Source organism: Mesoplodon bidens, assembly GCF_964165515.1.
Source record: "Mesoplodon bidens genome assembly, chromosome: 13".
In the NCBI taxonomy this organism is placed as follows: domain Eukaryota; kingdom Metazoa; phylum Chordata; class Mammalia; order Artiodactyla; family Ziphiidae; genus Mesoplodon; species Mesoplodon bidens.
The window spans coordinates 24,791,661-24,805,522 of record NC_138169.1 but is presented as its reverse complement, the minus strand read 5'-3'; the positions used below and the strand labels follow the sequence as shown (position 1 = coordinate 24,805,522).

General features: G+C 41.9%; 2 protein-coding genes across 9 annotated transcripts in view; one reads left to right on the top strand and one right to left on the bottom strand.

Annotated features, from left to right (window-relative positions):
• Window positions 1-13,201, bottom strand: part of SFI1 (SFI1 centrin binding protein) — a gene marked incomplete at its 3' end in the record, with an annotated part of 77,871 nt that extends 64,670 nt beyond the window's left edge. For 4 of the 8 annotated variants that reach the window (XM_081251678.1, XM_081251684.1, XM_081251682.1 and 1 more), the window contains exons 1-2: window positions 13,017-13,201; window positions 4,209-4,338 (exon numbers count right to left, since the gene is read on the bottom strand). In XM_081251678.1, the coding sequence (XP_081107804.1) occupies window positions 4,209-4,306 (98 nt within the window). In that variant the 5' untranslated portion in view covers window positions 4,307-4,338; window positions 13,017-13,201. Of the gene's footprint in view, window positions 1-1,966; window positions 2,141-4,208; window positions 4,339-13,016 lie in introns of all 8 variants that reach the window. The other 4 variants (XM_081251679.1, XM_081251683.1, XM_081251680.1 and 1 more) reach the window with 2 other exon arrangements.
• On the top strand, window positions 7,907-8,722 carry LOC308626860 (proteasome subunit beta type-6). The gene has a single exon (XM_081252354.1). It carries the CDS (start codon window positions 7,926-7,928, stop codon window positions 8,643-8,645), a length of 720 nt encoding a protein of 239 aa, XP_081108480.1. The 5' UTR covers window positions 7,907-7,925; the 3' UTR covers window positions 8,646-8,722.
• Window positions 13,202-13,862: the final 661 nt, after the last annotated feature.

Genomic DNA, 13,862 nt, shown 5'->3' with positions numbered 1-13,862 from the left:
GTGCAGCAATGAAGATCCAACACAGCCAAAAATAAAATAAATAAAATAAAAAAATATAAATATTTTTAAAAATGTTAAATTATGGAACAGAAGAAAGGCAGAATGATGGAAAGAAATATGAAACAGAAGGCACTTCAAAAACAGTATTGGAATCCAAAAATCATGAAGAATGGGGGAGAATAAAAACATAGAAATACAATTTTTTTTTTAATGTCAACGGGAGGACTGATTAGCCAAGAAATACAGAAAAATGGAAGTGAGGAGAAAGACAGAATTTGAAAATGTTCATCCAAAAGTGACAAGGGGGAAAGATGATAACTCTAATTTGAGGGACTTCCCTTGGTGGTCCAGTGGGTAAGACTCCACGCTCCCAATGCAGGGGCCCAGGTTCGATCCCTGGTCAGAAAACTAGATCCTGCATGCATGCTTCAACTAAGTTCGCATGCCGCAACTAAGATCCCACGTGCCATGTCCCAGCACAGCCAAAATAAATAAATAAATTTTAAAAACTAATTTGAAAAGATACATGTACCCCAATGTTCACAGCAGCACTATTTACAATAGCGAAGACATAGAAGCAACCCAAATGTCCATCGACAGATGAATGGATAGACAAGATGTGTATATTCCATATACACAATGGAATATTACTCAGCCATAAAAAAGAATGAAATAATGCCGTCTGCAGCAACACGGATGGACCTAGAGATTATCACACGAAGTGAAGTAAGTCAGACATAGAAAGACAAATTTCATATGATACACATATGTGGAACCTAAAAAAATGATACAAATGAACTTACAAAACAGAGACAGACTCACAGATATAGAAAACTTACGGTTACCAAGTGAAAGAGGGGAGGGATAAATTAGGAGTTTGAGATTAACAGATACACACTACTATATATAAAATAAACAAGGACCTGCTGTATAGCACAGGGAACTACATTCAATGTCTTGTAATATCCTACAATGGAAAAGAATCTGAAATAGATACATATATGTATGACTGAATCACTTTGCTGTACACTTGAAACTAACACAACATTGTAAATCAAATATACTTCAATTTTTGAAAAATTAAGAAAAATTAGAAAAACAAAAAAGTGCCAAGGGGAAGGCATGCACTGACCAATTCATTTAACTGTTTACTTGGCAGATGTATCCTGTAATGTTTGTTTATTCACTCAGTATCAAGGACCTACTATAAGCCCAGCAACATAGCAAGGCCAGGGGCTACAAAGACAAATATGTATTCAATGTGTTTCTCATGTCCTACAATGAGAAAACAAGACATTGATAGCTTCCAGCAAGCACAGGACACTGACACACACCTAATATCTATAAAAGACAGTTTCTCAAGAGCTTATGGTGTATTGAGATGACAATGAGAATACCAATCGTTAAATGCTAAGACAAAGGTAAATTTAGGGTGTTATGGGAACGTACATACTGGGTGGGAATAGGGTGGTCAGAAGAGGCTTCCTGGAGATCATATTAGAGTTGAGTTTGGAAATATGAGTAGAAATAAGCCGGGAGTAGGGAACTGGAAAGAGTTGGGTGGGAATACTCGGCACATGCAGGGTAGAAGGGAAGTTCACGGAGAGTCAAGGAACTCCAAGGAGTCCTATAGGACTCACAACAGGGGATCTCAGATTGCTTTACAGCAGAATACCTAGGGAATTCATTCCCTTCTCAAGGCTCCCCAACCTAAAGCTGCAGAGTATTTGAGGAAACAGAGCTTCATTTTAAGGCCATGGTTAATCTGCTTCAGAAGATGAAGTAAGGCAGGCCTGATGAGTTCTCTGTGGATCATTGGTAAACACTGTCAGGGTGTTGATTCAGCTTTCAAGGATGGATCCCTCTTCTGTGGGGTCAGCAGGGGTAGGACCTCAGCAGCTATGCTGGGAGCTCCATGACCCTCCTCCAAGTCCCACTTGATTAGAGCAGAAGAAATTTGACTCACGCTGGACGAACCAGATTACTTCTCCCAGGACTGAATTTTGAGCTGAGACACAGTCTGAACAGGAGGTGGGGGGTGAAGCACAAAGATGGCACTGCTCAGGAGGAAGGGTCCAAACACTGCTGAATAGGTCTCTCCAGCTACCTGGCTTCCACCTTGTCCAAGACCAAGTCGATTCTATAAAAAACTTCTGTATGTTAGTTAGGATCCTAGGTTTCACGCAATAGGAACCCAACTCAAATTAGCTGCTGTTAGTATAACAACAGGAGTCCTTCAGCAAAATTGATAACCCTTTAGCTAAAACCAAGAAAAAAGAGAGGAAAGACACAGATCACCAAAAGTAGGAATGAAAGAAAGGACATTATCATTGACCCTTCATAAATTAAAAGAATTATAAAGGAATACTTTATGCCAACAAATTAGACAACTTAGAGAAAATGAACACATTCCCAGAAAAACCCAAATCACAAAAACTGACTAGAGAATAAATAGAAACTCTGAATAGATCTATAACAAGAAATTGAATTAGTAACTAAAAATTCTCCTAAAAACAAAAGTCCAGATCCTGATAGCTTCACTGATGAGTTCTATCAGACATTTAAAAAATAAATGATACCAGTACTCTATAAACTCTTCCAGAAACAAAAGTGGTCAGAACACTTCCAGAATCACATTCTTTTAGGCCAGTATCACAACCTGATGATGCCAAAAGCAGACAAAGATATGACATACACACAAAATATAGATCAATATCCCTTGTGGCTATAAACACAGAAATGATAAAAAAATATTAGCAAACCAAATCCAACATACAAAAACCATGTAACAAATACTATGACCAAGTTGGATTTATCCTATGAATACAAAGCTAGTTTAACATCTGAAAATCGATTAATGTAATACACCTTACTAATAGAAAAAAGGACAAAAACATATGATCATTTCAATAGATGCCAAATAAATATTTGACAAAACCCAACCCCAGTCATGATAAAAACTCTCAAGGGTCCCAAAAGAAAACAGATGACATACTAAACACAGGATAATTTGAGGATGGCATATTAACAAAGGTATGGGTGTAGACAAACCACTAGGCAAAGTGCAGGAACCTGAAGCTGGTGAAAGCGAAGGCGGTACCACCTCTAGGCCCAAAGGGATAAAAGAGAGAATAATCACTAGAATCCAGGTGAGTCATACAAAGTCTGCTACCTTATGAGGTACTGTGGGCTTCAGCAGAGGGACACAGCCAACCCAAGGCATCTTGCAAGGAGGGAGCCAAGGGGATAAATAGTCTGGCCTCACTCTCCTCTCTCCCTCCTCACTATCTCCTGCCAGAGCACCTCTTTGGCCAAATCCAATGGGAAGCACTGGATACACAAGTGGAGATTAGATCTGGATGGTTATATTGAAGACAGCCAGCACAAAGAGGTAATTCCCTAGCTCACGTACTTCAGAAGAATTCTGAACCAGAGCCTCAAGGACTAGAACCGGTGTCTCAAATTGTTAGCTCTTCCTGCTTCTCTCAGTGTGCTGACCTGCGTAACTCCTACAGTATAGGGTCCCCTATTGCCTATGCAGGGTGGAGACTGAAACAGCTGCCACAGCAACCCATTAGGTAGGTCTCTCTCTCTCTCTTTAATGCCTGTCTCGGCCTTAGAGGAGAACTTCTGATTGGCCCCATGCAGTCACATGCACACCCCTGAACCAATCCCTCTTAGGGGGCGGGATACTCATGAAGGGCCAGCTGCAAGTCACAGGCCCGCCACTGTGAGTCTGAGGTTTGTTAGTAAACTGCAGTCTCCTTCTTGTAAACTCCCTCCTTCTTCCTAGGCGAGCCATAGTTGGGAGTCTCCTATTTGGAATCAAAAGAACCTTAAAGCAGGCTGAAAGCAATTATAATCAAAAGTAGGAGAAAGATATACTACCTAGCCTCAATGTTATAACTTCTCGGGAAAATCATCCTTATTTCAGCTCAAAGTCAAAATTTCAATGATAGATATCTCCACATACTCAAAATGGATTTTGACTGTAACATAAAGTATGAAATGTGCATTATACACTATACTCTAGACGAGAAACCCAAAATACCAACAAAAAACTGTTACCCAAAATTCCTATCTCACTACCCATGATTTAGGAAAAAACTACTTTTAAAAAATTTATTATTTTCACACACAAAATATTTACAGGCTTTTATATGGACCATAGTTTCAGTTATCGTTTTTTGTCAAGTCCCATCACTCACCTGGAATCAACCTTCCTCTCCATTCTCCCCTTAATCCCTTTTTGATGAAAATTCAACCAGTGGCTTGCTACACACTTCTCAGTGAGCAGATTCTTCATGAATCAAAAAGTCTTTTATCTTCCTCTTCTAACTATAAGAAAAAGTAGAATGAGAGTAATTTACCTGAAGCCTCTAAGGAGCCACATTCCTCAACAGCTACACATCAGCTTCTAGTCTCCTGCACCTCCTTCTTAATTCAACAATAGATGAACATGGGAAGTCACTGATTTTTTCTTTCTTTCTGGGCCTCACTGAGTAGCTTGCAGGATCTTGGTTCCCCGACCAGGGATCGAACCCTTGCCGTCAGCAGTGGAAGCGCGGGAGTCCTATCCACTGGACCTCCAAGGAATTCCTGGGAAGTTGCTGATTTAAAAACAAAATTTTTCATTGCATTTTTAAAAATGATTTTCTAAGAAACAAAACTGAGAGGAGAGTGAGCCACGCTAAAAAGGTTATGACTGACTCATCCATCCTGTTCAGGTGATGCTCCAAGACCTTCAACTTCCCTTCATAAGAACACCAGTAGAGGCCAAGATTTCCTATTCCCTCCCACTCCAAGATTAATATTTATGGTTGTCAATGTTATCTATAAGAATCTTCAGGCAGTTTTTGATCAGTGTACAGTTTTCATTTTCATTTAGTGATAATGTCTACCAATAATATTCATTATGAACTTAATAAATAACATAGTTTTTATTTCTTAGTGCAAAGAATAGCAATGTTGTAGGTTGAATTGTGCCCCCCAGAAAGATATATTGAAGTCCTAACCCCTAGTACCTATGAATGTGATCTTGTTTGGAAACAGCCTTTGCAGATGTAATTAAGATATAAGTTAGGATGCGGTCTTACTGGAATAGGGTGGACCCTTAATCCAATAATGATTGACGTTTTTATAAAAAGAGAAGAGACAGAGGGACAGATACACACAGAGAAGAGAATGCCATGTGAAGACACAGACACACAAGGAGAACAGCATATTATGATGAAAGCTGAAATTGAAGTAATGGGTCTACAAGCCAAGGAACACCAAGGACTGTTGGCAACGCCAGAAGCTAGAGAAAGGCACAGAACGGATCCTTCCCCAGAGCATTCAGAAAGAGGATGGCCCTGCCTACATCTTGATTCCAGATTTCCAGCCTCCAGAACTATGAGACAATAAATTTGTTGTTTTAAGCCTCCCAGTTTGTGGGTTTTGTTACAGCAGCCTTTGGAAACTAACATAAGTAGTAAAACAAAGGAGGAAAATTTAAGTATGTGGTGGAGGAAAGCTAACAGGGTGGACACATCCTGTGTTGAGTAACTGTGATGCATTCATGAGACGTTAATTCTAAAAGAATGAAATTACCCCTTATAATCAAGGTCACATATTTCAATGACAATCAGACAAGGAATCAGCCAGAAAAGAGAGTTTATCCATACAAAATGAATAGTCCTTACTGAGCTCAAACCTATGTCCTAGTCTTTCCAGTACTACATTCCAAGTAACAAAAGTCACAATTAGTGACTATTTCTGTAAATAAATTAAACTGAAAGATGATTCAAATAGAGATTTTTTTGGTGTGAAATACTGCTATAATAAATGGGTCACTGCCTTAGGTTTAATAATGATGCTATGGAATGTTTTCTGCAGTCAAAGACTCCTGTGACACTCTGTGCCAACATTCTAATTACTTTACATATCTGCCTTCCCTATTAGGATATAAATTCCAGGGACTTCCCTGGTGGCACAGTGGTTAAGAATCCACCTGCCAATGCAGGGGACACGGGTTCAAGCCCTGGTCCAGGAAGATACCACATGCCGCGGAGCAACTAAGCCCGTGTGCCACAACTACCGAGCCTGCGCTCTAGAGCCCGCGAGCCACAACTACTGAGCCCACATGCCACAACTACTGAAGCCCACGTGCCTAGAGCCCGTGCCCCACAACAGACAAGCCACTGCAATGAGAAGCCCATGCACAACATAGTCCCTGCTCTCTGCAACTAGAGAAAGCCCGCGCGCAGCACCGAAGACCCAATGCAAATAAAAATTTAAAAAAAATTTTTTAATAAAGAATATAAATTCCATGAAAACAGGAGCTATATCTGATCTCCTCATTACTGTATTTTCAGGACCTAAAACACTGTCTGGAAACTAACAGGTGAGATACATAAATACTGGAAAGACCAGGACATAAGTTTGCTCAGTAAGGATTTGTATGAATATGAACTTATGTCTGAGTTGGAATATACATAATGATAACCAAATATAAAAGACAGCCCAAGAAAAACAAAAATCATTAGGTGTGGACTCCAAGGTAAACCTACAGACTGACCTCCTAAGATGACAGTAAAGGATAAAAGGGTATAAACCATAAGGTCCAAGAGATGGGAGAAGAGATCACAGGAAATGAAAGATTTCCACAAATTTTTGCAACAAGTAGGAAGAAAATTAACTGGCCTAAAAGATTTGAAGAAGCGAAAACCTACAGAGTGGGATACCAAAGAGAAGCAGGCCAATAGAATTCCCAAAGCGCTCAGAACTAGAAGGAATAAGGAAAGGCGCCCAGAACTGAAGCCACAAGCCACAAATGAGGGGACTGAATATAAGTCTATTTGGTGAGCATTTGGGGCCCCTAGTCTCTTCCCCAACCCTGCTAGGCAGGGTATCCAGCTCCCTCCCCCCACCCTCCATTCAGAATTCTGGCAGCTACACTTCTTGGCTCCCAATCAGAAGACTGGAAGTCTTCTCAAAAGAAGGTAAGACTTAACAGACTTTGAAATAAAGACATCTGTGCCCCACCTCCATCAATGAAAAGGCAGGCTTGCCCCTAGAGAAAAGCGCACAAACTGACAAGTCGGGCTCAGACACTGGAAGCTTCCGATTAATTTCTCAGTTGCTGACACTCAAGTATGAATGGACAGTCAAGAATCACAAGACATTTGGAAATGACCTCCAACAAAAAAGAATGAAACCAAAACATGGGATTTCCCTGGTGGTCCACTGGTTAAGACGCTCTGCTTCAAATGCAGGGGGAATGGGTTTGATCCCTGGTTGGGGAACTAAGATCCCGCATGCCACGCAGTGCAGCCAAAAATTTTTTTAAAAAAAGAAAAAAGAAAAAGAAAGAATGAAACCAAAACAAACAAAGGAATCCTGAGGAAGCGCCACTACTTGTGATGTACTCCTGCCAAAAACTTGAATCTAAATATCATCAAGCGTCATCTAGAACTAAGTACCATCTTACAAAAAATACAAGGGACAAATAAAAATGACTTTAAAATCAGCAAAATCGATGATGTAGGAAACTTTACAGGACAAACGCCTCAGTTCCTTCAATAAACTGCTAAGGAAAGATAGGAAAACTTATACATTAAAAGAGACTTAAGGGGCTTCCCTGGTGGCGCAGTGGTTGAGAGTCCACCTGCCAATGCAGGTGACACGGGTTCGTGCCCCGGTCTGGGAGGATCCCACATGCCGTGGAGCAGCTAGGCCCGTGAGCCATGGCCACTGAGCCTGTGCGTCCGGAGCCTGTGCTCTGCAACGGGAGAGGCCACAACAGTGAGAGGCCCGCGTACCACAATTAAAAAAAAAAAAAAAAAAAAAAAGAGAGACTTAAGATGCTTATTGGGACTTCCCTGGTGGCGCAGTGGTTAAGAATCCACCTGCCAGTTGCTTTGTGGCCGTACCGGAGGAGGAAGATGGCGGCCACCTTAGTAGCTGCTCGGGGAGCGCGGCCAGCACCAGCCTGGGGGCCTGAGGCCATTACCCCCGACTGGGAAAACCGGGAAGTCTCAACAGGGACCACTATCATGGCCGTGCAATTTGAAGGGGGCGTGGTTCTAGGAGCCGACTCCAGAACAACCACTGGGTCGTACATTGCCAATCGAGTGACTGACAAGCTGACCCCTATTCACGATCGTATTTTTTGCTGCCGCTCAGGCTCAGCAGCTGATACCCAGGCAGTAGCTGACGCAGTCACTTATCAGCTTGGTTTCCACAGCATTGAGCTGAATGAGCCTCCGCTGGTACACACAGCAGCCAGCCTCTTTAAGGAGATGTGTTACCGATACCGAGAAGACCTGATGGCAGGAATCATCATTGCGGGCTGGGACCCCCAAGAAGGGGGGCAGGTGTATTCGGTACCCATGGGGGGTATGATGGTAAGACAGTCCTTTGCCATCGGGGGCTCCGGGAGTTCCTATATCTATGGCTATGTCGATGCTACCTACCGGGAGGGCATGACCAAGGAGGAATGTCTGCAATTCACTGCCAATGCTCTCGCTTTGGCCATGGAGCGGGATGGCTCCAGCGGAGGGGTGATCCGCCTGGCAGCCATTGCAGAATCAGGGGTAGAGCGGCAGGTACTTTTGGGAGACCAGATTCCCAACTTCACCATTGCCACTTTACCACCTCCCTGAATCCTAGGATTCTAAGATAGCACGAGAGACACCCCATACTGATGACAAAATTCAATAAATAGTTTGTCAGTGAAAAAAAAAAAAAAAAAAAAAAAAAAAGAATCCACCTGCCAATGCAGGGGACACGGGTTTGATCCCTGGTCCAAGAAGATCCCACATGCCACGGAGCAACTAAGCCCGCGAGCCACAACTACTGATCCTGCGCTCTAGAGCCCGTGAGCCACAACTACTGAGCCCGCGTGCCTAGAGACCATGCTCCACAACAAGAGAAGCCACCGCTTGCTGCAACAACAGAAAAGCCCGTGTGCAGCAACGAAGATCCAATGCAGCCAAAAAAATAATAATAATTTTAAAAAATAAAAATTAAGAAAATTATAATTAAAATTTTTTTAAAAGGATGCTTATCCACCAAATGTAATGCATGGACTTTGATTCTGGATCTTGACTTTAACAAACTACAACTGTCAAACAAAAAACATGAAACAATGAGGGAAATTTAAACTTTAACTTTTTTAAACTTAATGTTTTAATGAGTTATTAAAGAATTATCATTTTTTTGCTGTGATAGTGGTGTTGGTTCTTTTAAAAGGATACTGTGTCTTTTACAGAATATAGAGAACAATTTACAGATAAAATATGATAAATTTAAGCACCAAAATAATTAAGGAGTGTAATAAAGTATAACACATTAAACAAAATGGGAATCCATGAGTCCAATCTGACAATAAAGGGATGCACAGATAGTTAGATAAACGGGGTAGAAAGGAGGGCTTATCCATACACAAAATGCCTAGAGACAAATGTGGAGGGAGTTGTAGAGTTGGATAACCCCCATCTTATGACAATCATGGAGAAAATGATTAAAAAAAAAAAAAAAGCAAAAAAGTTAAAAAGTGGTAATGTGAATAAAGGTATATGGGGGTTCTCTGTATTATTTTTGCAACTTCTCTGAAGACTGAGATTACTTCAAAATAAAAAACAAAGCAAAAATAATACAGTGGCAGAGATATAAATGAAAGAAGATAGTTCATGAGTTAATTTTTGAAAATGGGTGATAGGTACATACTATACACGGTTGAAATTCTTCATAATAAAATTTTTTTAAATTCTGGAGTAAACAAAGACAATATGGGAAAGAAAAGAAAAAACCACCACCAACAAAAAAGAAAACCCTATGATTAATATCCTCAGTGAGATAAGAGAACATATTATATACACATAGAATAAAATAAGGATATTGTTTAAAAGAAAACAAAAAAAGAACAAGAAAGATATAGGAGAATCAAAACATTAGAAGGTGGTTAATAAAGTTGAAGAAATGTCCCAGAAATTGGAAGAGGGGGGAAAATGACAAAAGGAAATAAAGTTAGAAAATCAAAGGCTCAATCCAGGGGATCAGATATATAACTAGCAGGAATTCCAGAGAGATATGAGAGAACAAAAGAGGAAGAAATTATCAAAGAAATAAGAAGTTTCTCAAAACTGAGAGATGTAAATCCTCAGATGAGAGGTCCTGAACCAAGGCCAAATGTCAGGGTAGATCAAACACCTTTTCCAACATGCAAGGAGAAAAGGCATAAGATATGCCTTTATTGAGAAGATACAGGAAAACTGGACATTATCAAAATTAAACATTGGTGGGACTTCCCTGGTGGTCCAGTGGGTAAGACTGCACTCCCAATGCAGGAGGCCCGGGGTTCGATCCCTGGCCGGGGAACTAGATCCTGCATGCATGCCACAACTAAGAAGTCCACATGCCACAACTAAAGATCCGTGTGCCGCATCTGAGACCCAGAGCAGCCAAAATTAAATAAATAAAAAAAAATTTTAAATTAAACATTCGTGCTTCAAAGGACATCATCAGGAAAGTGAAAAGAAAAAAAAAAGAAAGTGAAAAGATAACTCAATGAATGGGAAAAATATTTGTATATTTGCTAAGGAAATTGTATCTAGATTTTTTAAATTCCTATAACTCAATAATAAAGACAATTAACCAAATTTAAAAATGGACAAAGGATGTGACTAGATATTTCTCCAAAGAAGATATATAATCAGCCAATAAGAACATTGAGATGCTCAACATCATCAGCCATCAGGGAAATAAAAATCAAATCATAATGAGGTACCCATCAGAATGGCCATAATCAAAAAGACAGAAGGATAATAACAAGTATTGGTGAAGATGTAGAGAAACTGAAACCCTCCTACACTGCTGGCAGTAATGTAAAATGGTGCAGCCACTTTGGAAAACCACCTGGCAGTTACTAAAAAGACAAATACAGAGTTACCATTTGATCCAGCAATCCCACTCTTGGTATATATCTAAGAGAACTGAAACCATATGTCTATACAAAAACTTGTACATGAATATTTGTAGCAGCATTATTCGTAATAGCCAAAAAGTAGAAGCCCAAATGCCCACCAACTAAAGGATGGATAAACAAAATATGGTATATCCATACAATGGAATATCACTCAGCCATAGAAAGAAATGCAGTACTGTTACATGCTAAATCATGGATAAGCCTGGAAAACATTATGCTAAGTGAAAGACCCCTATAACAAAGGACCACGTATTGTATGATTCCATTTATATGAAATGCTCAGAACAGGAAAATCTATAGAGTCTGAAAGTAAAGTGGTGGTTGCCTACAGCTGGGAGGATTGAAGGGAAACAGTGAAGTGACTTACTAATAGGTAAGGGTTTCTTTTTTGGGTAATTAAAATGTTCTAAAATTCATTAAGGTGATGGTTGGATAACTGGGAATATACTAAAAACAACTGAACACTTTAAATGTGTAAACTGTATGGCATGTGAATTATATCACAATAAAGCTATTAAGAAAAGAAGAGGAGGAAGAAGTACTAGAAGTAGTAGTATTACAGGAAAATGTGCTCCAAAAACCAAGGAAATAAATCAAGGAAAAAAAAAAAAAAAACACACACCAGGGATCTGGGCAACAGTGAATCTAACACAAAAGAATAGTAAAAAGAAACAAATCCCAGGACAGACGTGAAAGTAAGTCTCTGGATTAGAACTGGGAACAGCTGGCGAAGAGCCACCAGATCAGATTAGAGCAGAGGAGGAAAGTCTCCAGGAAAGAAATGGAACTGATGGTTTGGAGAGAATGCAAAAAATTACTGACAGGTTTATGAGAAATACTGAAGCATTCAGAAAAAAACATTAGTGATCTGTGCATGGAACACTAGGAAAATAAGAAAATAAGACAATTATTAATTCTCAGAAAAAAATGACAGGATGTACGAGAAAGGAAGAGTTGCAGTTAGTCTACTCGGTTCAGCAGTGAATATCTGTTATATAATGTAAACACTGACTATTAACAACAAATTACCACATAACCACGTTGGTGAGATGAGGGAAGAAAACCTGTGCATCTCCCATGAATGGTCAACACTTAACGTGTAAACCTAACAAATCAAGAAATATCACCTATAAGGTTATTTACTTCCAATTTACAAATAACATCAGGAGGAACAGAAGAATGGAAATTGGAATTAGAGCCTGGAGACTATTTTCTAATTTAAGGTTTTAATACTAATTTTTAAATACACTTGTGAATTCGAAAAATGTAAAAGTATCTTAAAGAAGTTTCTACGGTATTCTGCAGCTTCTAACAATAACTGAGAAATGAATGATCTTACTAAAGAAAAGCAAGAAAATACCTAAATTTATATACTAGGTCGCAGAATAAGTTTCAACTACTTCTTCCAGGAAGCCTTCCATGACACCTCCAAGTCTCATATTTCCAAGGCACTTAGGCGGGTACCATGCCACCTAGAGTGTATAGATTAGATTCAAAATAGCATTCATGGAGCTGGTACTCTGTGCCAGGCACAGTACTAAACAGTTTTCATTAATTACCTGCTTTCATACAACCACCCCAACAGGTGGTAACCATCTTTATTTTAAGGAAGAAGTGCCCCAGGTCACCAGCTAAGTAGGACAGCTGGGGCTGGTACTCAGGGCCCTAACACGATTCAGTCAACAAATCTTTACTATAATCCAGAGGTTGACAATAAATCTGAACGGCCTCCCATCAAATAAAAACGGAGCACTCATCTCCCGCTGCGGGTGTTTGTCCAATTGGCCCTCGGGGCTCAGGTGTGGCCCCTGCGGTCTGAAAACCCTCGCCCGTCGCTCGGCCACGCAGCAGGGATCCAGAAACCCCGAATTCGGATACGCGCACGCTAACGAGCCTTGCACTGACGCGGCACCGGCACCCGCCTGCGGCGCCCCACACGCGCAAGAGGACGTCGGGCGAGGAAAGTGGGCCCCGGGAGCCGTCCTGCGCGCCCTTTCCACCTCTCCTCCAACTCTCGGACCTCAGCCCCATGGGGAGGTAGCCTCACCTGCACTTCTAGAGGAGGAGGAAACGGACGCTCCCACAGGGTAGTCACCGGCCAGGCTCGGAGGGACGTGCGCTCGTCGGTGGGCTCCGGTCGGAGAGGCCGAGCACTCCCGCCTCACGCCTTAGAGAACTCCCGGAAGACGCGGCCTGGTCTCCTCAGGCCCGCCCGTCCTACGCTAGCCTCCACGCTTTCCCGCCCCTTAAGACGCAGATCTCGCGCCGGCCCCGCCCCCGTCTCCACGGCGACGCGGCGTGCATGAGGGACGCCCAGCCTGAGACCCGGGAGTTAGCGGAGCCTCAGGGCAGCAGGTGACGCACCTCCCTGTGGCCGCCTTGGAGCCCCAGCAATGCGAGTTGGCCCTGAGGTGCATGGATGGACGCGCTGTCAGGGCGGCCCCGCGGAGGGCTCTCTGCCTCCGTGGCCCACTCGCTTCTTTCACAGCTCAGCCTCCCACTGCTACTCTTAGACAAGAGGAGTGGGAGCTGTTTTGAAGCGGATTCCCGAGTTACGCTTCGCGCGTCAAGCACCAGGGTCGAGGCTCCCCTGTAGAGGCTGGCGCGGACCGCGGCCTTCCTTCCCCCACCTCCGGGCTCCCGCGTGAGCCTCTCTGGCTCTCGGTTCTCGATGGTTTCCGGGGAACGCAAGCCGGTTCCCGGGGCCTGGGGCGCGCGCATTCGTAGACTGGGAGGTCGTCAATCTTGACCGCGCGGGTGAGGGTTGCCCCGCCGGCGAATTAACATTATCCCAGGTTGATGGCGTCTCTTAACCATTACTTTTAAAATGTAATTAACAAGCATTGTTAGTAAATAGTCATTAATTTAAAAGATGATCAGAGTGGGCCCAAAT

Excerpts from the sequence above, each read along its gene's own strand:
- LOC308626860 (XM_081252354.1), top strand. The coding sequence starts at position 7,926 with ATGGCGGCCACCTTAGTAGCTGCTCGGGGAGCGCGGCCAGCACCAGCC.